Source organism: Nomascus leucogenys, chromosome 21 (assembly GCF_006542625.1).
Source record: "Nomascus leucogenys isolate Asia chromosome 21, Asia_NLE_v1, whole genome shotgun sequence".
Lineage (NCBI taxonomy): Eukaryota > Metazoa > Chordata > Mammalia > Primates > Hylobatidae > Nomascus > Nomascus leucogenys.
Window position 1 is genome coordinate 55,264,404 of NC_044401.1, and position 23,996 is coordinate 55,288,399.

Sequence of the window (23,996 nt, forward strand, 5' to 3'; positions counted from 1 at the left end):
AGGGTGGCAATTATCCATGAGCTCTTTACCTTGCTCGTCCTTTACTTTTCAACTTTACTTGGGAAGCCTGTAACCGTGATGGCAAAACACAATGCTGCAGATCCAACTTCTCCCGAAGCTCAGAGATTACCTGCAGAAAGTTAATATTAGCTATGGTGTTCTGCTCATTCATGGTGGGTAGGCGCAGTCCAGTCTCTCGACCATGACAATCTCCTGAAAGACTGAGGAAGAAAAAATTTTAAACGTTGGACATTTTGAAAAACAGATTTGTGAGAATAGCTAAATGCAATGTCATAGAATGTCATATCCAAAATTTCAGAATTCTGTGAGGTACTACACAGAAAGAGTAAATGTAACTTATAGCAGCTTATATAGATCAATGAATCTGTTGAATAGCTCCATTTCCTCCCCTCAATGCTATCCGGATTAGTCAATATTCTCAGTTAGTCAGGGCGTTCGGCTTCCAGGCACCCGCCTTTAACATGTGCGATACCATTTGGCTTCCAGAGAAGCCGAACAGACGTGAGATGAGGCCGACCGCCTGGACTAGTTCAACGGGAAGGGGGTGAGGGTAAAAGCCTTTCTCATTTCCTCATTTTAACGACGCAGAAAGGTACCTGTGGGGACTATCCCATCTCAGGGCAGATGAGGAAGCCGAGGCTTGGGGCGCGGGGCCCCAGAGAACGCCGACCGCGGCCCGGACTTAAGAGATTAGGTCGCAGGGGAGCGGGGCCTCGAGAAACTATGACCACTGCTCTATTTACTCACCGAGAAGCCGTCGCCGCCTGTAGTTTTTTTTTTTTTTTTTTTTGAGACGGAGTCTTCCTCTGTCGCCCATGCTAGAGTGCAGCGGCGCAATCTCGGCTCACTGCAGGCTCCGCCTCCCGGGTTCACGCCACTCTCCTGCCTCAGCCTCCCGAGTAGCTGGGACTACAGGCGCCTGCCACCACGCCTGGCTAATTTTTTTGTATTTTTAGTAGAGACGGGGTTTCACCGTTTTAGCCAGGATGGTCTCGATCTCCTGACCTCGTGATCTGCCCGCCTTGGCCTCCCAAAGTGCTGGGATTCTAGGAGTGAGCCAACGCGCCCGGCCCGCCGCCGATAGTTTTCCACTTTCCCGCCAGGCCCGACGCCGTTCTGACGCCACCGAAGCGCGCCACGACATGACGTCAACTTTCGCGCCGGAAGTGGGAGGCCAGGCAGCCCAGCTGAAGGCAGCAAGCTGGGCTCACGGTTACAGGAGAGTTCTGGGGTACCCGGGCAAAGGGGCGTGAGAAGGCCCGGAGGCGAAGCGGAAGGGAAGCAACTGCGCCTCGGAGAAGAGAAGCTCGCCCATTCCAGACTGGGAGCCAGCTTTCAGTGAAGATGGCAGGGCCAGAACTGCTGCTCGACTCCAACATCCGCCTCTGGGTGGTCCTACCCATCGTTATCATCACTTTCTTCGTAGGCATGATCCGCCACTACGTGTCCATCCTGCTGCAGAGCGACAAGAAGCTCACCCAGGAACAAGTATCTGACAGGTCAGCGCCCTCCCTTCTCCAGCCTACCTCACACCGCCGTGACCTTGGGCAAGAAAGTGTAGGAGTTGTGTCAATTTGCCTAGGTTCACGTCGCGCCCCCACTGACAGGGTGACCTTACCCGTTACCTCTATGTTTCACTTTTGTCCTCTGTGAAATGGGGATGATAACAGTACGTGCTTCATAGACAGGTAGGAATCAAATTAGGTGATGTCTATAAAGCCCTTAGCACAGGATCTAACGTATTGAGTGTTGAAAAAAACAGTACTGTTAATACTTTAGGTTGGTCACCAACCCTCGGTGGGTTTACCTATGAACTATTCCATCCCACCCTTTTGTTGAGAAGAGTGCCAGGTGCGTTACAGCTTTTAGTCTTTGTAACATCCAGTCAAGTGAGTGTGATAATCTGCATTCTACCAAATTACTGTTCCAGGCGTCGGGCCTGGTGGGACTGTCAGCTGAGATGCCAAGTACCAAAGCGCTTTGCAGTCTGTAAAACTGCCGTTAGAGATGTAAGGAATTGTAATTATTCCCCCCCCCACCCCCGAGAGTGGAAGCAACTTCCTCACATATTTCATTGCAGTATTTATTTATCTATTTGTTTGCTTATTTTTGAGACGGAGTTTCGCTCTCGTTGCCCAGGCTGGAGTGCGGTGGCGTCATCTCAGCTCACTGCAGCCTATGCCTCCCAGGTTCAAGCGATTCTCCTGCCTCAGCCTCCCGAGTAGCTGGGATTACAGGCCCGCACCACCACACTCGACTAATTTTTATATTTTTAGTAGAGACAGGGTTTCACCATCTTGGCCAGGCTGTTCTCAAACTCTTGACCTCAGGTGATCCACCTACCTTGGCCTCCCAAAGTGCTGGGATTACAGGTGTGAGCCATCGCGACCAGCCCCTCCTTGCAATATTTGTATACAGATAATGGAATTTGAGATGATTATAGGTGGTTATCTAGACATGTACCCCCTCATATTAAAGTAATAGTTTTCTCCCAGCTACTTGGGATGCTGAGGCAGGAGGATTGTTGGAGACCAGCCTGGGCAACATAATGAGACCTTGTCTCTTAGAAAAACAAGCAATTTTCAGTCAGTTCTGATTACTTCCAGAAACCATCTCAGGTAAGTGCTACTATATCTTTAGCACCTCTCTCTCACATTAATTTCTCGTTTTAATAAAGAGAGTAAGCCTCAGGCTAAGAACTTTTCACAGGTAACAGTATCTAGTTAAAATTTAATAATGTTGTTTTGTTTCTGTTGTACTTAAGTTATTTTCTTTTTTGTGACAATACTGGATTTCCATTTGCTGGTAATTTAAAGATTCCTTTAAAATCATATAGTTGGGGAAAAAGTTGATATATAAAAAGTATTAAATATGTAATGATACAAGCGCTGGACAAAAATTCTAACATGGCATGAGAGTGACTGAAGTTTAGGAAGCACTACTGTAACATTTTCAGTTAGTTCTTCCCAATTATGCCAAGAAGAATAATAACCATTTACTCTATATCAGGTACTATGTGAAGCACTTATATTCATTAACTTATTTAAAACTCAAAGCAACTCTATAAGGCACATATTGTCTCATTTTATAGAAACAGAGGCTTTCACAAGTTCCATGGTCACACAGGGTGACATTGAGGACTTCACACCAAGCCTTCTGGTATTGGGCTTTTTCCACTATACCACAGCGATCACTTTATCTTTCTGTAGCATTAGTTTCAGAACTGACCAGAGCCAGCACCCCACCCTGAAGTGAACCTTAAGAAGTCAGCTTACTGGCCGGGCACGGTGGCTCACGCCTGTAATCCCAGCACTTTGGGAGGCCGAGGTGGGCGGATCACGAGGTCAGGAGATCGAGACCATCCTGGCTAACACGGTGAAACCCTGTCTCTACTAAAAATACAAAAAATTGGCTGAGCGTGGTATGCTGGGTGCCTGCAGTCCCAGCTACTTGGGAGGCTGAGGCAGTGGAATTGCTTGAACCCAGGAGGCGGAGTTTGCAGTGAGCCAAGATTGCGCCACTGCACTCCAACCTGGGTGACAGAACAAGACTCTGTCTCAAAAAAACAAAAAAGAAGTCAACTTACTGGCCGGGTATGGTGGCTCACGCCTGTAATCCCAACACTTTGAGAGGCCGAGGCAGGCAGATCATGAGGTCAAGAGATTGAGACCATCCTGGCCAACATGGTGAAACCCTGTCTCTACTAAAAATACAAAAATTAGCTGGGCGTGATGGCACATGCCTGTAGTCCCAGCTACTCGGGAGGCTGAGGCAGGAGAATCGCTTGAACCCGGGAGGCAGAGGTTGTGGTGAGCTGAGATCACGCCACTGCACTCCAGCCTGGCGACAGAGCGAGACTTCCTCTCAAAAAAAAAAAAAAAAAAAAAAGTGTATTTACCACAGAAAAAAAGGCTGTAGAAAAATGCGAAGTGGGGAAAGCTCAGACATTTAGCATTTTTTGGCACCTGTAAATTTTTCTTATTTTAGCCTTACATTAGCACTGAAGCAGATACTCCTAAACCCATTTTTACAATTCCAGGGAGCCTGGAAAAGTTAAGCAGTCTTCTCAAAGTAGAGAAATATTGTGCCTGTACTTGAACTCAGATCAGTCTCACTCCCAGGTTAAACCCTCTTCAACCATGATTCCTGCTGTCATAGATTCTCTGCCACAATTTTCTGCCCATGGTTCACTATTAGAGCAATGGTTCTGAATTATATCAGATCCAAAGCTCTCTTTTGTAACCACAAAGTGAAATTCACAATTAGTGTAGTCTGTTTACAAGAACTTTTTTTTTTTTTTTTGGAGACCAGAGTCTCACTCTGTTGCCCAGGCTGGAGTGCAGTGGTGCAATCTTGGCTCACTGCAACCTCTGCCTCCCCAGCTGAAGTGATTCTCCTGCCTCAGCCTCTTGAGTGGCTGCGATTAGAGGCATGCGCCAGCACGCCTGGCTAATTTTTGTATTTTAGTAGAGACAGGGTGTGAGCCGTTGCACCCAGCCAAGAACATTTCCTTAAGAAGCCGGACACAGTAGCACATGCTTGTAATCCCAGCACTTAGGGAGGCTGAAGTGGGCAGATCTCTTAAGGTCAGGGGTTCGAGACCATCCTGGCCAACATGGTGAACCCCCATCTCTGCTAAAAATACAAAAATTAGCCAGGCGTGGTGGCATGTGCCTGTAATCCCAGCTACTCGGGAGGCTGAGGCAGGAGAATCACATGAACCTAAGGAGTGGAGGTTACAGAGAGCTGAGATCGCTGCACTGCACTCCAGCCTGGGCGACAGAAGGAGGCTCTGTCTCAAAAAAAAAAAAAAATAAATTCCACAGATTACCATAACGCCCCCTAGAGGGCAGTAACACCCCCGTGAAGAACCAACCACTGCTCTAGAGAAAATGTCTCTGCTCATAATTGCTGCATCCCTTAAATGAGGTAGTTGGATTATACCAGTTCTGACATGGAGTGGCTCGGCCTCATCAAGTCATCATTTGACTTGGGCAAAATGCTGTACACGCTGAACCGGCCTAAGTCCAAGAAAAAGGTGTGTTTTAGTTGTAAAACTTTTTCTTTTTTTTTTTTAAGAGACAAGTCTTGCTATGTCACCCGGGCTGGAGAGCACTGACACAATCAAGGCTTACTGCAGCCTCAACATCTCAGGCTCAAGGATCCTCCCAGCTCAGCCTCTCGAGTAGCTGGGACTATAAGCGTGTGCCACCACGCTCACTAATCTTTAAATTTTTTGCAAAGATAGGGTCTCCTCCGTTGCCCAGGCTGGTCTCAAACTCCTGGGCTCAAGTGATCCTTCCATCTCGGCCTTCCAAAATGCTGGGATTATAGGCATGAGCCACTAGGTATAGGCATACCCAGTGGTATAAAACATTTTTCTAAATATACTATAAATGTCCATTAGCAGCAGGGCACGGTGGCTCACGCCTATAATCCCAGCACTTTTGGGAGGCCAAGGCAGGCAGATCATGAGGTCAGGAGATTGAGACCATCCTGGCTAACACGGTGAAACCCCGTCTCTACTAGAAATACAAAAAATAACCCGAGCATGGTGGGACATGCCTGTAATCCCAGCTACTCGGGAGGCTGAGGCAGGAGAATCGCGTGAACTGGGAGGCAGATATTGCACTGAGCTGGGATTGCACCACTGTAGTTCAGCCTGGGAGACAGAGTGAGATTCCATCTCAAACAAAAAAAAAATACAGTGTGACCACATGATTTTGTATAGTCTGGCTCTTGCACACCTCTCAAGTCTTGTTTTCACATTTTCTGTAGTTCTCTTTCTTCCAGTCATATGGCCTTTTCTCAGGTCCTCAGAAGCAGAGTGTTTACTTCTGTGAGGCTTTTGCCCATTTTGTTTACACCAGCACTTTGCCAAGGTAATCCTCACTCATCCCGAAGAGTCCAGCTTAATCCTACATCCTCAGCAAACCCAAATCTCAGACCTTGACTTCCCAGACTCCATCACCTCCTGGTTATGCACTCTTGCAATACCATCCATCTCTCTAGGACGTGATAATTGAATTTCACATTTATTCTTCTGGTTATTTGGTTAATGTCTTTCTCCCTCACTAGACTTTGACCATCATAAGATATTTGTATTTTGATCACCGTTCTTCATGTCACCTGGCACTTAGAAGGTCAAGAAATATTTGTTTAATGAAAGAATAAATCTACCCTTGTACAGAATATGAATAGAGACTTAGGGAATTTAAGTGACTTGCTCAAGATCACATGGCTAATAAGTGGCAGAGATGGGATTGAACCCATGCGTTCAACTCCAGAGCTTAAGTTTTTACCCATTACTCTAGACCCAGTGCTTCTTATACTGTCAATGGTGAAGGACCAGTTTTGGGGTTTTGTGTTTTTTAAATTTCTAATCTCTTATAGGCTAATACTTTTGTAAAATATTTTGGTCATGTATTTGGATGTTGTGACAATGTCAAATTATTATAAAAGTCTCTAAATCCTTACTCTCAGTGTCTGTGCTTATCACAGACTAGCATTCACCACACTTTTGAGTATCTTTAGACTAGCACCCAGGGAGCAGAATGTATTACATGTTGCCTCTATAGCCGTGTAGATAAAGTAGAGAACTGTATAGCATAATGAGCTCGGGAGGAGGAAGCAGAGAGAATTCCATGAGGGCTCCAGGCATTGGGAAAAGCTTCGTGGAGATGCTGAGGCTTGAAGAAGGTGTTAAGGCATGATGGAGTAGAACTTGGAAAGGAAAGGGCACTGGAACATTCCCAGCATGTGGAGAAACTAGAATATGTGTAGTGTGACAAGGGAGACCCCGGGGTACTGACTGTTTAGAACAAGTGGTTTGTATTGAGTAGAGATAGGAAGCCAAGCACAGTTTTTTTGTTTGTTTGTTTGAGACGGAGTCCCGCCCCAGGCTGTAGTGCAATGGCGTCGTCTCGGCTCACTGCAACCCCCCACCTTCCGGGTTCAAGCGATTCTCCTGCCTTAGCCTCCGGAGTAGCTGGGATTACAGGCACAGGCCACCACACCCGGCTAATTTTTATATTTTTGGTAGAGACGGGGTTTCATCATGTTGGCAAGGCTGGTCTCAAATTCCTGACCTCGTGATCCGCCCGCCTCGGCCTCCCAAAGTGCTGGGATTACAGATGTGAGCCACCGCGTGGCCCCTACCAAGCACAGGTTTTACTGTGTTCATTTCTGTTCATAATTTTTTTTCACGTTTCAAGACTATTTCCATTACTTTAAGGGCCTTTTCCTCTTTTCCTCCTTTAATGAACTTTTGAGTACCTAGAAAAAAATTAATATTTTGATCTCTGTTTTGTCATTTGTGTCTTAGCAACACCCATTTGTTGCATAACACTGTATTCTTTTTTTTTTTTTTTTTTGGAGACAGGGTCTTAACTGTTGCCCAGGCTGGAGAGCAGTGGCGCCATCTCAGCTCATTGCAACCTCTGCCTCTTGGGCTCAGGTGATCCTTCTACCTCAGCCTCCTGAGTAGCTGGGACTACAGGACTACAGGCATGTGCCACCAGCCTGGCTAATTTTTTTTTTTTTTTTTTTTTTTTTTAGAGACAGGGTCTTGCTATGTTGCCCAGGCTGGTCTCAGACTCCTGGGCTTAGGTGATCCACCTGCCTTTGCCTTCCAAAATGCTGAGATTAGAGGCGTGAGCCACTGCACCTGGCCTAGCACGATATTTCTTGATCAACTATGGCTCTAATAGTTGATTTAAGATCACCTAGTAATTTCATTTATTTATTCAATAAATGTTTACTGAGAGCTTTCTAACAGTCTGACTTCTGGGTAGATTTTCTATTTGTCCATCAGATAGCAACCCTCTCAAGGCCTGTTCTCATTTCTCTGTAGGTAATAAGAAATTCCTTCTTTTATCCTCACTCTTCTCCCTTTCTCCTGACCCCAGATCTCCTGAGCAGTGTCCAACTATTCTTTTCACTCAGAGAAAGTGTCTTCCTAGCTTATTATCAAATAAGAAAAAGCTGAATGTAATGTCCCAAATGTACCTTCCTCTGAAATATTTATGTGTTCAGAAACACAGTCACTTTTGAAAAATACTTTTCTGAAAACCTAATTGTTCGGTTAAATAAGTTTACGTTGGTTTTAAAGATACTTGTATTTTGGAAAGTTTCCACACAGAGCTGTTGCCAAATAGGCCCTCTCTTGTGTTTAAATAGGTCTTCTACTTGACTCTCCCATTTTCTTCTAGTGTTTCACTTTTTAAAATCTCATTGTGTTGGTTGTATTTTTCAGTCAAGTCCTAATTCGAAGCAGAGTCCTCAGGGAAAATGGAAAATACATTCCCAAACAGGTACTCATTTATCTTTTATTAAAAAGCTCCACGATTCACTGTTGGGCAGTAGATATCTGAATGTTTTATAAGGGGGCTCTGGGGAAAGCTAAAGGTTGGCAACTTAGTAATTAAGCTGTGGCTTGGTGGTGTTTGCTGTCATGGTGACCTCACCCTTCTTAGGAAATTGTTTTTAAATGTGACTCAGCTAAAGTGTCAGGTCGCCTGCCAAGTAGGCTGACAGCTCTGAGTGGAACAATATATCCTAAAGGCCTTCTGACTAAGCCCCTGGGGAGTAATTTGACAATTTGCTGTGTCATAGTTCTTAGACTTAAAACCCTTTTTTTTTTTTTTACTAGTCTTTCTTGACACGAAAATATTATTTCAACAATCCAGAGGATGGATTTTTCAAAAAAACTAAAAGGAAGGTAGTGCCACCTTCTCCTATGACTGGTATGTTTGTTCCCTTCACTCATCTTTAAGGAAGATTTTTAACATGGGTATTTGAGTGGGGTGGGGTGGGCAGGGAGGGTGTCATTTTATTTAAATGTTAAATTGCAGAAGATAGTAATCTTAGACCTTAGAAATCATCTGATACAGGGATCTATGGAAGTGGAATTCTCTTTTTCAGTTAGATTTTCTGAGAACCCCAATGTATAAAGTGGATTAAAAAAAAAATAGTTCTCAGCTGATGGAGTGGGGAGGAGGCCAGAGCTATTGTCCCTGGGTCTCTCCTTATTGCTGTTCTAGGGACCCAGGATTCTAGGGAGCACAGTTGGAAAAGCATTCCAGCCTGCTCTCACCCAGTGCCTGGATCCCCTTCCGACAGGTGGCTGCCCAGCTTCTGCCTAAATGAGGAAGAGTGCAGTACTTCCAAAATGTGCCATTTTGTTGATTTTGTTGTTAGATGTGATTGTTTGGTCTACCCTACAGTTTTGGCTCTAACATTTTCTACTTCCACTGATCCCAGTCATGTAAAAAATACAGCACGTTAGAAGTAAAACAGGCTAGGTGTGGTGGCTCATGCCTGTAATCCTTGCATTTTTGGGAGGCCGAGGCAGGCGGATTGCCTGAGGTCAGGAGTTCAACACCAGCCTGGTTTACATGGTGAAACCCCGTCTCTACTAAAAATACAAAAATTAGCCAGGCGTGGTGGCAGTGCCTGTAGTCCCAGCTACTCCAGAGGCTGAGGCAGGAAATTGCTTGAACCTGGGAGGTGGAGGTTGCAGTGAGCCGAGGTCACATCACTGCACTCTAGCCTGGGCGACAGAGCAAGACTCCATCTCCGAAAAATAAAAATAAAAATAAATAAAAGTAAAACAAAGTAATTTGTTGTTCTGTGTTGACTGTCCTCTCATTTTAGTACTATTCACTTCTTTAGGTGAGATAGCCAGCTATTTTAAACCCATATGGAAGGTATTATAATTAATTTTTTTTAAGTGACTAAGGTTGTATGGAGTTAATTTTTTAACAAATTTTTAAGAAAATTTACAAGAAACAAAAGACCATTAAATATATGAAAAGTTACTTTACCTCACTAATAATCCATGGAATATCAATTAAAACCAGATATCTTTTTTTTTTCTTCAGAAGGGAGTCTCGCTCTCTCACCCAGGCTGGAGTGCAGTGGCGCGATCTCGGCTCACTGCAGGCTCCGCCTCCCGGGTTCGCGCGATTCTCCTGCCTCAGCCTCCCGAGTAGCTGGGATTACAGGCGCCTGCCACCTCGCCCAGCTAATTTTTTGTATTTTTGAGATGGGGTTTCACCGTGTTAGGATGGTCTCGATCTCCTGACCTCATGATCCGCCCGCCTTGGCCTCCCAAAGTGCTGGGATTACAGGTGTGAGCCACCGTGCCCAGCCAAGATATCCTTTTTTTTTTTTTTCAGCCCAGTAAGCTGTCAAAAGATTGAAAAAATTGTCAGGATCCACTATTGTCAAGGTCGAGGATGTTAGGCTCCCTCACCATTGGCAGGAGTGGCAAGAAGTGGAGCCTTGCTGACAGTCTGACAATATCTATCAATTTTAAATGTACAAATCCTTGGACCTAGAAATTCTAAGAAGTTCTCTTATAGAAACACATAAACACACGGACGTATGTGTAAGATAATTGTCAGCAGCATCATTTATCGTTTGCTGGCAAAAACAGTGGAAACAATCGATAGGTCTACTCAAAAGTGATTGGTGTGACCACACCGTGGAATCCTATGCAGACATTAAAAATTTTGAGACTGGGTACTGTGGCTGACGCCTGTAATCCCAGCACTTTGGGAGACCAAGGCAGGCAGATCACTTGAGGTCAGTCACGAGTTCAAAACCAGTCTGGCCAACATGGTGAAACCCAGTCTCTACTAAAAATACAAAAATTAGCTGGGCATGGTGGTGTGTGCCTCTAATCCCAGCTACTTAGGAGGCTGAGGCAAGAGAATCACTTGAACCTGGGAGGCGGAGGTTGCAGTGAGCTGAGATCATGCTACTGCACTCCAGCCTGGGCGACAGAGTGAGACTCTGTCTCAAAAAACAAAAAAAAAAAAAAAAGGCCGGGCATGGTGGCTCCCGCCTGTAATCCTAACACTTTGGAAGGCCGAAGCAGACAGATCACGAGTTCAGGAGATCGAGACCATCCTGGCTGACACGGTGAAATCTCGTCTCTACTAAAAATACAAAAAATTAGCCAGGCGTGGTGGCAGGTGCCTGTAGTCCAGCTACTCGGGAGGCTGAGGCAGGAGAATGGCATGAACCTGGGAGGCGGAGCTTGCAGTGAGCCGAGATCGCGCCACTGCACTCCAGCCTGGGTGACAGAGCGAGACTCTGTCTCAAAAAACAAAAACAAAAACAAAATATTGAGAGGGAGCTATTATACCAGTGTGGAAATAGCACCCACAATATATTAATAAGAATAGTATATATATATATGTATATATATATACACACACACACATACAGAAAGGATATACTATGATTATTATATACATAAAATTTATAATGTTTATATGTAGAGAGAAAGATGGAAGGATATACAACAAATAGTTAAGTGTTTAGAGAATGGGCTTAAAAGAACTATCTACATCATACATTTTTATGTCATTTGATTTTTTTTTACAATAAACTTATTTTAATTATCAAGTACATTAAAAATTTACAGAAAATTGGGGCCAGGCGCAGTGGCTCATGCCTGTAATCCCAGCACTTTGGGAGGCCGAGGTGGGCGGATCACGAGGTCAGGAGATCGAGACCATCCTGGCTAACATGGTGAAACCCCTGTCTCTACTAAAAATACAAAAAGTTAGCTGGGCGTGGTGGCGGGCGCCTGTAGTCCCATCTACTCAGGAGGCTGAGGCAGGAGAATGGTGTGAACCTGGGAGGTGGAGCTTGCAGTGAGCTGAGATCGCACTACTGCACTCCAGCCTGGGTGACAGAGCAAGACTCCATCTCAAAAAAAAAAAAAAAAAATTTTTTTTACAGAAAATCAGGAGAAAGTTCCCAGCAACAAAGGTAAAACTTAGTGGTTTCTTGTTTGTGCTTTTGTCTTAGATCCTACTATGTTGACAGACATGATGAAAGGGAATGTAACAAATGTCCTCCCTATGATTCTTATTGGTGGATGGATCAACATGACATTCTCAGGCTTTGTCACAAGTAAGTTACAGACCCAGCCGACTTCATGTTATCCAGAGAAATTCAAGTGCTACTGAGACACTAATATCGCAGGTCCTGTGTTTTCTTTTGTAAACTGGTAATAGTCCGTGAACAAAAAATTTAATATGTGATGACTTTTACAGCTTTTGCCCAAAAATGATCCTAAGTTCATGATGTGGATGCTTTTTGGCCAGATTAGATTCAAGCAAGTGACTTGCTAGCTTACTTCCAAAACTAATACGGTATTCTCGTTGAGCAGGATAAAGGGAAGCATATTTCTATTTTGACTTCATTTGCTAGGTGTTAGGGTGAGTTTTCTATTTGTTTATAAGTTGATTTGATTTTAATAAATTTGGTTTCTTATTAATATAGTCCTATGCTTATATATTTCACTTAGAGTTTGACAGATTGGTGCAAGTTTTTTCCAAATTTCAGGTCACAGCTCGGTTTGAGTCCCTGCTTCCTCAGTAAGCTAGAGGCAGGTATTATGCAGGGAAACTAGAGCAGAGTGGCATTTTGACTGTCTTTTTTTCAGAAATTGCCACAGATTTCCTTGTGGAAGTCGTTTTCCAAAAGCTCTGTGGCACAGAGTTCCCACTTCCTCTGAGAAAGATTCACACTTATTCTAAAAATAAAACAGCTCAGAGTGATTGTGAACTTTTTCTTCTCTGCAGCCAAGGTCCCATTTCCACTGACCCTCCGTTTTAAGCCTATGTTACAGCAAGGAATCGAGCTACTCACATTAGATGCATCCTGGTAAGAACTTTCTTTTGTTTAATAAAAACACAAACCACACTTTGGGAGGCCAAGGCAGGAGGATCACTTGAGCCTAGGAGTTTGAGACCAGCCTGGACAACAGAGTAAGACCCTGTCTCAAGAAAACAAAAACAGGCCGGGCGCAGTGGCTCATACCTGTAATCCCAGCACTTTGGGAGGCCGAGGTGGGCAGATCATGAGGTCAAGAGATCGAGACCATTCTGGCTAACACGGTGAAACCCCGTCTCTACTAAAAATGTAAAAAATTAGCCAGGCGTGGTGGCGGGCGCCTGTAGTCCCAGCTTCTCGGGAGGCTGAGGCAGGAGAATGGTGTGAACCCAGGAGGTGGAGCTTGCAGTGAGCTGAGATTGCGCCACTGCACTGCAGCCTGGGCGACAGAGCAAGACTCCATCTCAAAAAAAAGAAAAAATGAAAACAAAAACCACACAAACCAAAATCTAAAACCAGTGTCCCTGCACATGTACCCTAAAACCTAAAGTATAATAATAAAAATAAAAAATAAAGACTTATCCTATTGAATAAACTTCCCTCAGAAAAAAAAAAAAAAAAAAAGATGAGGATTTCTGGCTGGGTGCAGTGGCTCACACCTATAATCCTGCACTTTGGGAGGCCGAGGTGGGCGGATCACAAGGTCAGATCGAGACCATCCTGGCTAACACGGTGAAACCCCATCTCTACTAAAAATACAAAAAGTTAGCCGGGCGTGGTGACGGGTGCCTCTAGTCCCAGCTACTCAGGAGGCTGAGGCAGGAGAATGGCATGAACCCAGGAGGCGGAGCTTGCAGTGAGCTCAGATGGCGCCACTGCACTCCAGCCTGGGTGACAGAGTGAGACTCCGTCTCAAAAAAAAAAAAAAAGATGAGGATTTCTAATTTGCATACTTCATTGGAATTGGTTTTTAAAGGTTTTTTTGTTTTGTTTTGTTTTTCCAAGATGGAGTCTCACTCTGTCACCTAGCTTGGAGTGCAGTGGTGCGATATCATTGCAACCTCCACCTCCTAGGTTCAAGTGATTCTCCTGCCTCAGCCTCCCGAGTACTTGGATTACAGGCGTGTACCACCACATCCGAGTGATTTTTTTATGTTTCGTGGAGACAGGGTTTCACCGTTGGCCAGGCTGGTCTCGAACTACTGACCTCAAGTTATCCACCTGCCTCGGCCTCCCATAGTGCTGGGATTACAGGCATGAGCCACCACGCCCGGCCAAAGTTTTTTTTTTTGTTTGTTTTTGTTTTTTTGTTTTTTTTTCATTGAAACTCCACTCAAAATGCCATGGGTGGTTTATGGCAACTTTTACATGAGTCTAGCAAAAGGAAAGAATGTGTCACCTCTTTTCTGTCACAACTAGGGACTTAAGAATGCAGGGGTGGATGTATCAACCTCCAGAAAGTTAAAAGTTTAAGCCAGGAATTCTGGCGAGGCAATCATTTTTAGTAATACCCTGGAGCTTATGAGAGTGAAAGTTTGTATTTTTTTTTCCAAAGTACATTACTATTAATGATAATAGTTTTCATTAGTTCTAGTCACTGGACTTAGCATTTTCCATATTTTACCCTCATAGCAACCTATGAAACCTGTATAGGAATTGACATTTGATGACAAAATCTGTCCAAATCCAGCACCCATGTGTTACTTACCACTCTTTATAATTTTTTAAAAGAGATTTCTCCTTCTGAATACCACTATTTTTTTTTGAATGGCAGAATAAAAAAACTTAAAATCTGAAAAGCTCTTAGAAAATACTGCTACAATATCTGGAACCTAGTGATGCTGCTTCATGTAGCCTCTCCAGACTCTTTTGCCTGTGGCTTCCCAAAGACTGGCATAAACAAGAGGAAAAGAATAACGGACAAAATGGGGATTACTAGTGGTAATCTTGACTACTTGGTTTGAGCAGAGCCCTCTAGGATGTGTGGGAGGAGCAAGAGAGGCCAGAGGCTGAGATGTCTGGGCCATGCACAGTTCTGCTAGAGAAGAAAAGCTGTACCTTACATGAGTAGCATGAGTCTATTCTACTTTTACCTTCCAGTCTCATTGGGCTAAACAAAAACTTCATGGGTTGGAGAAAAGCTTATTTATCTTTTCTCAGCATCCAGAGAGGCATGTGATTAAAATGCTGTCATGGACAGAAGGGAGACTGGAACCTGGGTGCACAATTACCACTGGTGAGATCAGCAACATTGTATTCAGACAGGCCATTTACTTACCTGCAGCCTATGGAGTAACCAGAATAGACTCTTGCCCTTATGTGACCCACTTGTTGGAATGAGTGTGGATCTTTCCGTTTATCTATCATTTTCCATACTCATTTTTGTTTTTAGTTTTTATTATATGCAAGCATATTTATTTTATGGAGGTTGAGTAGGAAACCTAAGCTAAAGGAAGCCTCAGTGATATAGTTCAAAACTTGGAATGGCTCTCCCAGTAGCTATAGTCCTCGGTACTGTATTTCCTGAAATCCACATCTCATCCCTTCTTGTAAGTATGGGACACACCTAGTGGCTCACGCCTGTAATCCCAGCACTTTGGGAGGCTGAGGTGGGCAGATCACTTGAGGTCAGGAGTTCGAGACCAGCTTGGCCAACATGGTGAGACCCCATCTCTACTAAAAATATAAAAATTAGCCAGGCATGGTGGTGTGTGCCTGTAGTCTCAGCTACTCAGGAGGTTGAGGCAGGAGAATCTCTTGAACCCGGGTGGCAGAGGTTGCAGTGAGCCGAGATCGCGCCACTGCACTCCAGCCTGGGTGACAGGGCGAGACTCCATCTCAAAAAAAAAAAAAAAAAAAGTATGGAACACACCAACACTTGTGATTTCCTCTAGGGAATGGAATTCAGAATGGGAGTCATCCTTGGATTTTTTGAAATATAGTTCTGTATTGGCGAGACTGCTTTAACAACTTGTATTTCTTCTGTGGTTGTGCTTTGGATGAATATAGCCCATCCGAGGTGACTTCTTTACAAACACTGAACAACTTTGGGTGGTAGGGAAGTGGGAACTGCATTACTCTCTGATATAATAACTAACCACACCATTTTCCTTTTGCTTTGCCAGGGTGAGTTCTGCATCCTGGTACTTCCTCAATGTATTTGGGCTTCGGAGCATTTACTCTCTGATTCTGGGCCAAGATAATGGTAAGAAGCATGTCAGGCTTACCAAGCAAATACTTCCATAGATGGATCATCCATGTTAGAGCCAGAAAAGTCTTGTAGGTTATACTGTTTGTTACCATAGTCAAATAAAATGTTTCCTTCCTTCAGTTTCTGAGGTATTCTGAAAGAGTCTTAAAAATTCCAGGGGTCAGACTGAAGATCTCAATTCTCTCTGGCAACGACTGGTACAGTATTTGATTCCCCAGAGTCTGATACCATCATGTGAGGGATCCAGCACCAGCAGTGTAAGCCTGTGAACCTAAAGCTTAAAGAAGGCCTGGTTTGTCAGTTCATTGACTAGAGCCCTTGCCAGTACTAATCCTTACTCTCTTGTTTACTGGCTGGGACTTCAGAAAAGTTACTTAACAAGTTATTTAACTTCGAATTCTCTATTTGCTTATCTGTAAATAAGGACTTTATTAGTTAACCTGCGGGGTTGTTAGGAACAGATGAGGAAGAATATGCAAAGCGCTTAGTGAAGTACTTGGCATACAGTAGTTGCTCAATAACTGGTGGCTGTTATTGTTGAAATTTGAAATAAAGTTTAGAGCTTCCTTTAGTGATCTCTTTTGCTGTTACTATCCCCATTTTTCAGGAGACACAAAGTGACTTTCCTAGAGTCACATAGCCAATGGGTGACAGGGCCAGTCAGTGAGGCCGTAGTCCAGTTCTCTAATCTGTGTGAAGCCCATTCTTCCCCTTGGGTGCTGGGGTGCTTGCTGAGTCCTGGCACTCATGTAAGTGTGTCTTACGCTGCAGCCGCTGACCAATCACGAATGATGCAGGAGCAGATGACAGGAGCAGCCATGGCCATGCCCGCAGACACAAACAAAGCTTTCAAGGTATACTCCTTCACCTTTCAAAGCCACAGCAATGCTCTGAAAGGTGTTACCAAGAGCTATTTTAAAAATAGCTTCCTTGCAGGGAGTGTTGTGTGGTTCCATCGTTTTAATTTAAACTTAGCAAAAACATAGTTTACATGTCTGTTTTTCCTGAGACAGAATCATCTATTAAGTAAATGGAAATTCTTGGTACTTTTACTGGTTTTTAAATGCTCACCAGAATTTAATCCACACAATCAATGATGCTGTAAAATAATCCAATCGGAGGTGCCAGGTAAACATTTAGAATAATTTGAACCATTTTGAACCCCATAGACATCAGATATAAATTGCATTAAAAAAACAATACTAAGGGCCTTTTCACAAAAAGGTTCTAGAGTTTGCAAAATTTAGTATGATTTTTGTGGAACAAAATCTCACTGTGTTTCATCATAGAAACTAGAAAGAGAAGGGAAGTTCCAGCCAGGCACAGGGGCTCACACCTGTAATCCCAGCACTTTGGGAGGCCGAGGTGGGCAGATCACTTGAGGTTAGGAGTTCGACACCAGCCTGGACAACATGGTGAAACCCTGTCTCTATTGAACATACAAAAATGGGCGAGGTGTGGTGGCTCACACCTGTAACCCCAGCACTTTGGGAGGCCAAGGCGAGTGGATCAGCTGAGGTCAGGAGTTCAAGACCAGCCTGGCCAACACGGTGAAACCTCTTTTCTACTGAAGATACAAAAAAAATTTGCTGGGCATGGTGGTGGGCACCTGTAATCCCAGTTACTCGGGAGACTGAGACGGGAGAATTGCTTGAACTCAGGAGGTGGAGTTTGCAATGAGCTGAGGTTGCACCATTGCACTCCAGCCTGGGCAACAAGAGCAAAACTCCGTCTCAAAAAAAAAAAAAAAAAATACAAAAATGAGCTGGGCATAGTGGCATGTGCCTATAATCCCAGCCACCCAGGAGGCTGAGACAGGAGAATCACTGGAACCCGGGAGGTGGAGGCTGTAGTGAGCCAAGATCGTGCCACTGCACGATGACAGACCAAGATTCCGTCTCAAAAAAAAAAAAAGAGAAGTTTCTCAGCCTGATAAAGGGCATCTATGACAGACCCACAGCTAACATCATACTCAATGGTGAAAGACTGAAAGCTTTCCCTTTAAGATCAAGAACAAGACAAAGTTGTCTGTTCTTGCCACTTCTATTCAGTATTGTCCAGGATGTACTAGCCAGGGCAGTTAGGCAAGAAAAAGAAATAAAAAATCATTCAGATTAGAAAGGAAATAAAACTCTCTCTGTTTGCAAATGGCATGGTGTTGTATATAGATCATCCTAAAGAATCCACAAGAAAACTAACAGAGCTAATAAATAAGTTCAACATACAAAAATCAATTGTGTTTCTATACACTGGTAATGAAGAATTGGAAGTGAAAGTAAAACAATTTTATTTATAATAGTATCAAAAGGAATAAAATATTTAGAAACAAATCTAACAAAAGAAATGGCCGTGGCCGGGCATGGTGGTTAACGCCTGTAATCCCAGTACTTTGGGAGGCTGAGGTGGGCAGATCACGAGGTCAAGAGACCATCCTGGCCAACATGGTGAAACCCCATCTCTACTAAAAATACAAAAATTAGCTGGGCATGGTGATGCATGCCTGTAGTCCCAGCTACTCGGGAGGCTGACGCAGGAGAATCACTTGAACCCGGGAGGCAGAGGTTGCAGTGAGTTGAGATTACACGCCACTAAACCCCAGCCTGGTGACAGAGCGAGACTTCAAAAAAAAAAAAAAAAAAAGAAATGGCCTTTTGTTAGATTTAAACTGACATACTGAAAAATTACAAAACATTGCTGAAAGAAATTAAAGACTTAAATAAATGGAAAGACATCCATGTTCATAGATTGGAAGACTTAATATTGTTAAGATGGCAATACTCTCCAAATTTATCCACAGATTGAACACAATCCCTATAAAAATCTTAACCTGCCTTTCTTGCAGAAATTGACAAGCTGCTCCTGAAGTTCATGTGGAAATTCAAGGGAATCAAAATAGGCAAAAATGTTGGCAAAATTGGAGAACTTACACGCTGTGGTTTTAAAGCCTGTTACAAAGCTGTAGTAATCAAAACTGCACAGTAATAAAAACTGGCATAAGGAGAGATATAGGTCAATGGAATAAAATGGAGAGTTCAGAAATAAACACATCTATTTATCATCAGTTGATTTTCAAAGAGGGTACCAGGACCATTCAGTGGGGAAAGAATAGTCTCCATTCAACGAATGGTGCTGGGAAAAGGATATCTACATGCAAAAGAATGAAGCTGGGCACCTATTTCACACCATGCACAAAAGTTAAGTCCAAATGGTTCAACAGGCATGTTAGTGCAGAAGAAAAAAAAATTAGGGTCAAATTAGCCAAATGTGGTGGTGCATGCCTATAGATGGGGGGACCACTTGAGCTGAGGAGTTTGAGGCTGCAATGAGCTATGATTGTGCCACTGCACACCAGCTTGGGTGACAGAGCGAGACCCTGTCTCGAAAAAAGAAATCAAATGGGTCAAACTCCCAAATCTTTAATATTGTATGATATTACTTATATAAAATATTTGGAATAGGAAAATTCACAGAGACAAGAAAGTAGGTTAGAGGTTACTGAGGATGGGATGGGGGGCAGTGGGGAGTAATTGCTTACTGTGCACATTTTCTGTTTAAGGGGACATAAAACTTTGGAAATGATAGTAGACATGGGTACACATTGTGAATGTCATTAATGCCATTGAATTTTACATCTAAAATGGTTAAAAGTGGTGTATGTTATGTTACATATATTTTACCACAATAAAAAAACAAAAATTTGGCTGGGTGCAGTGGCTTACACCTTAATCCCAGCACTTTGGGAGGCTGAGACAGGCAGATCATTTGAGGTCAGGAGCTTGAGACCAGCCTGGCCAACATGGTGAAATGCCATCTCTACTAAAAATACAAAAATTAGCTGGGCATAGTGGTCCATGCCTGTAATCCCAGCTACTCAGGAGGCTGAGGCATGAGAATCGCTTGAACCTGGGAGGCGGAGGTTGCAGTGAGCCGAGATTGCACCATTGCAGATGCAGAGGTTGCAGTGAGCCAAGATGGCGCCACTGCACTCCACTCTGGGTGACAGAGTGAGATCACTCTGTCTCAAAAAAATAAACAACTAAAAAACAGTGAGAGGGCTGGGCATGGTGGCTCACGCCTGTAATCCCAGCACTTTGGGAGGCTGAGGTGGGTGGATCACAAGGTCAGAAGTTCAAGATCAGCTTGGTCAACATGGTGAAACCCAGTCTCTACTAAAAATACAAAAATTAGCTGGGCGTGGTGGCAGGTGTCTGTAGTCCCAGCTACTCAGGAGGCTGAGGCAGGAGAATTGCCTAAACCCAAGAGGCAGAGGTTGCAGTGAGCCGAGATCACGCCACTGCACTCCAGCCTGGGTGACAGAGTGAGACTCCGTCTCAAAAAAACAAACAAACAAACAAAAAAAACAGATACCACTTCATGCCCACTCAGATGGTTATAATTAATAAAAAAAAAAAAGATGAACAATAACAAGTGTTGGTAAGGATGTGGAGAAATTGGAACCCTATTGTTGATTATGGTACAGCCACTTTGGAAAACAGCTTTTCTGCCATTTCTCAAACAGTTAAAGCATAGTTACTATATGACCCAGTAATTTCACTCTTAAGTAAATACTCAAGAGAACTGAAAACATGTCCACACAGAAACTTATGTGAGAATGTGTTCAGAGCATGATTCATAATAATCAAAAAGTAGACATAACCCAAATGTCCATCATCTAATGAATGGATAAACAATGGAATATTTTGGAATATAATGTACATTGTATGTACAGTAGAATATATATAATGGAGCGTTATTCAGCTATAAATAAGAGTGGAATACTGAATCATGTTAAACAGGGAAGAACCTTGAAAACATGCTAAGTGAAAGAAAATAACAAAAGGCCACATATGACCAGAATAAGTGAAAAAAAGATACGGAAGATAAAGTAGTAGTTGCCAGAGGTTGTGGGAGGTGAATAATGGGAACTGTCTACTGTTTGGTGTGTGGTTTCTTTTTGTTATGATAAAAGTGTTCTGGAATTAGATAGTGGTGGTGGTTGCACATATGAATATACTAAAAATCACTAAATTGTACACATTAAAGGGGTAAATTGTATGACGTGTAAATTATATCTGAGAAACTCACTCAGGAGCTAACATCTGTATTTCCATTAAATAAGCTTGCTCTATCTATCTATCTATCTATCTATCTATCTATCTATCTAGAGAGGGTCTCACTGTGTCACCCAGGCTGGAGTGCAGTGGTACAATCCTAGCTCACTGCAGCCTCGAACTCCTGGACTTAAGCATTCCTCCCACCTCAGCCTCAGTACTGGTGCACGAGGAGCCAGTACTACAGGCACACACCACCACACCCAACTAATTTTTTTTTTAATTTGTAAAGAGATGGGATCTCGCTATGTTGCCCAGGCTGGTCTTGAACTCCCATCCTTAAGTGATCCTCCTGCCTTGGCCTCCCAAAGTGCTAGGATTACAGGCGTGAGCTACCACATCTCGCAAGCTTTTTTGTTTTGTTTTGTTTTGTTTTCATTTATTTTTAAAGACGAGGTATTACTATGTCTAGGCTCATCTAAAGATAGGTTGTCCAGGGTAGTCTCAAACTCCTGGGCTCAAGCTATCCTTAGCCTCAGCCTCCAGAGTAGCTGGGACTGTAGATGCATGCCACTGCACCCACCTCATAAAGCATTTTTTAGACACTCTAATTTAAGGCAAAGTAGTCAGATTAATAGAGTATTTGAGAAATGTAATTTCTTGGAAAATTCTGCAAATTTATTTCTTCTCAACATATTACTAGTTGACATCTAAATGATTATATGCCAAAAACAGTTTTTTAGTTCACACCATCAAAGTGATTAAAAATTACTGGACTCCCACAAACTGTAATGAAGTGCCATTATGTATCTGGACATAAGGTTGGAGGAAGTGTTCTTAGGCCCACTGAAGATACCCTGGGCCATTTATGTCAAAGCATTGTGGACCATGCACCATTTAAACCAGATGGCAAGTCCCTTGATTAAAGAGCTGAGAATCAGCGCTAATTTGTCTGTTGTACATCCCTCAAGAGTACTGTGGGGCACAAAGGTGCTTAATAAGCATGAGCTGATAGACGGGTTAAGCGCTGGGGACTTTGCAGTCAGACCACAATTTAAATCTCAGCTCTATTAGTTCCTAGTGCCAGTGGCCTTGAACAAATTATTTGACCTCTTAGCCTTAGTCTCCTTATCTATAAATTGAGGGGTGGCAGGAAGAGGGGGAGGAGAGGATGAGGGTAGCAGCATTTCCCTTGTAGGATTGAATGAGCTTATACATGCAGATAGCTCACTCCAGCCTTTGGCCCAGAGTAAGTGGTCACTAAAGGTTAGCCACAGCTGTCAGTAACAATTCCCTCTCTTCCTGCCTGGGTGTTCTCTTCCATTACAGACAGAGTGGGAAGCTTTGGAGCTGACGGATCACCAGTGGGCACTAGATGATGTCGAAGAAGAGCTCATGGCCAAAGACCTCCACTTCGAAGGCATGTTCAAAAAGGAATTACAGACTTCTATTTTTTGAAGACCGAGCAGGGATTAGCTGTGTCAGGAACTTGGAGTTGCACTTAACCTTGTAATTTTGTTTGGAGCTGGCACCTCTTGGAATAAAAAGGAGGATGCACGAGCTGGCAGGCATGCAGCAAGGCTTGTTCTTGTCTGGGCTGGGTTCCCCTTTATGTTTGAAACTAGAGGAAATAGGAGTATGCTGGGCAACTTGTTATTTTTAAAATGTTGTAAATGTTCCTTCTGGTGACTAGTAATGAAAGTCAGAGAAAGGGGGAAACCTCAAGCTACTGATAATATATAAAATCTCGGCTGGGCGCAGTGGCTCACGTCTGTAATCCCAGGATTTTGGGAGGTTGAGGCGGGTGGGTCACGAGGTCAGGAGTTCAAGATCAGCCTGGCCAAGATGGTGAAACCCCGTCTCTACTAAAAATACAAAAAAATTAGCCGGGCATGGTGGTGGGCACCTGTAATCCCAGCTTCTTGGCAGGCTGAGGCAGAGAATTGCTTAAACCTGGGAGGCGGAGGATGCAGTGAGCTGACATCGCGCCACTGCACTCCAGCCTGGGCGACAGAGCAAAACTCCATCTTAAAAAAAAAACAACAAAAAAAAAACCATATATATATATATCTTAGCAGAAGCCCAGTCTTCGGAGGAAGCATTGTTAGTTATAGCTAATGATTATGTGCAGTCAGCCTGACATCTAGCCACAGTAAACTCCTGTTTTCTTGGGATCCAAACACCCTGTGTTTTACCATTAGTTTTGTTAGTATTGTTAACTTTCTTTACACAAGTAAACCATTTCCACTACCAAAGGTTTAGAACCTATGGATGAACAAAATGAATCTCCCTGTATTGTTCATTTTGAGCCTACATAGACATAGAGACCAAATATGTCAAAACCTTATTCAAATAAACTCTCTTCAGAGTGAATACCCAGGGCCAGGACAGACTCAGCAAACCTTCTATATCACTTAATTCTGCCCAGCGAAAATCAGTGACCCTGAGGCACTGCCAGATTCTAAAGTGCCTTTGGGATCATCAGAGACCGGCTATAAATAATGCAAAATCTTGATCTGGATGTCAGTATATCAAATCTTATCAAATCCATTGACAAATCAGTGGTGCTATACTGGAAATGGCTACTCCTTTGGATGAAGGACCTCATTTCCCAGTTGCTTGGAACAAAAGAGAATTTACATATTGCTGTAAGAAGGGAGAGACCGCAGTTGTTGGTAGACACACAGATAAGGGTGCCCAAGAATAATTCTTTCTGGATTAAAGGTCCCAGGGAAGCGACCGGGTGCCATTTCTGTACCAAGAGGTGAATATAATTTGCATGTTGAGTGCGGTAATTAAGAACAAACGACTCTTGACTCCACAAATTAAACCATCCTGTTTTCTCTTCTTTGCCTGTGAAAGTGTTGCCTCTGTAAGTCACTAACAACCTTCTGCCAACAGTTGACTGTCTATCTTGGACCAGTGCAGGGAGTCTAAGATGAAAGAGATGTGAACCTTGCCCTCTCTCTCACGAGAGAGACACATAAGAGCATTTTAAAATTTTTTATTATTTTTTTAGAGATGATACCTTGCTGTGTTGCCCAGACTGGTCTTGAACTTGTGAGCTCAAGCCATCCTCC

The 23,996-nt window shown here is 43.4% G+C and overlaps 1 protein-coding gene across 2 annotated transcripts; it reads left to right on the forward strand.

The window, feature by feature from the left end:
* The first annotated feature begins 1,115 nt into the window (after nt 1-1,115).
* On the forward strand, nt 1,116-23,764 carry EMC3 (ER membrane protein complex subunit 3). 2 transcript variants are annotated; one of them, XM_003264958.4, is made up of 8 exons: nt 1,122-1,520; nt 8,276-8,333; nt 8,672-8,765; nt 11,845-11,949; nt 12,624-12,705; nt 15,780-15,859; nt 16,637-16,719; nt 22,246-23,764. In XM_003264958.4, the coding sequence occupies exons 1-8, from the start codon at nt 1,366-1,368 to the stop codon at nt 22,372-22,374; spliced, it is 786 nt and encodes a 261-aa protein (XP_003265006.1). In that variant the 5' UTR covers nt 1,122-1,365; the 3' UTR covers nt 22,375-23,764. The 2 variants fall into 2 exon arrangements, with proteins under 2 accessions (XP_012357614.1, XP_003265006.1); XM_012502160.2 differs by lacking the exon at nt 22,246-23,764 and having other exon boundaries at nt 1,116-1,520; nt 16,637-17,779.
* The last annotated feature ends 232 nt before the right edge of the window (nt 23,765-23,996 follow it).

Excerpts from the sequence above, each read along its gene's own strand:
- EMC3 (XM_012502160.2), top strand. The coding sequence starts at position 1,366 with ATGGCAGGGCCAGAACTGCTGCTCGACTCCAACATCCGCCTCTGGGTG. Across the intron at positions 11,950-12,623 it reads ATTCTCAGGCTTTGTCACAA|CCAAGGTCCCATTTCCACTG; the intron begins GTAAGTTACAGA and ends TCTTCTCTGCAG. Across the intron at positions 15,860-16,636 it reads GATTCTGGGCCAAGATAATG|CCGCTGACCAATCACGAATG; the intron begins GTAAGAAGCATG and ends CTTACGCTGCAG.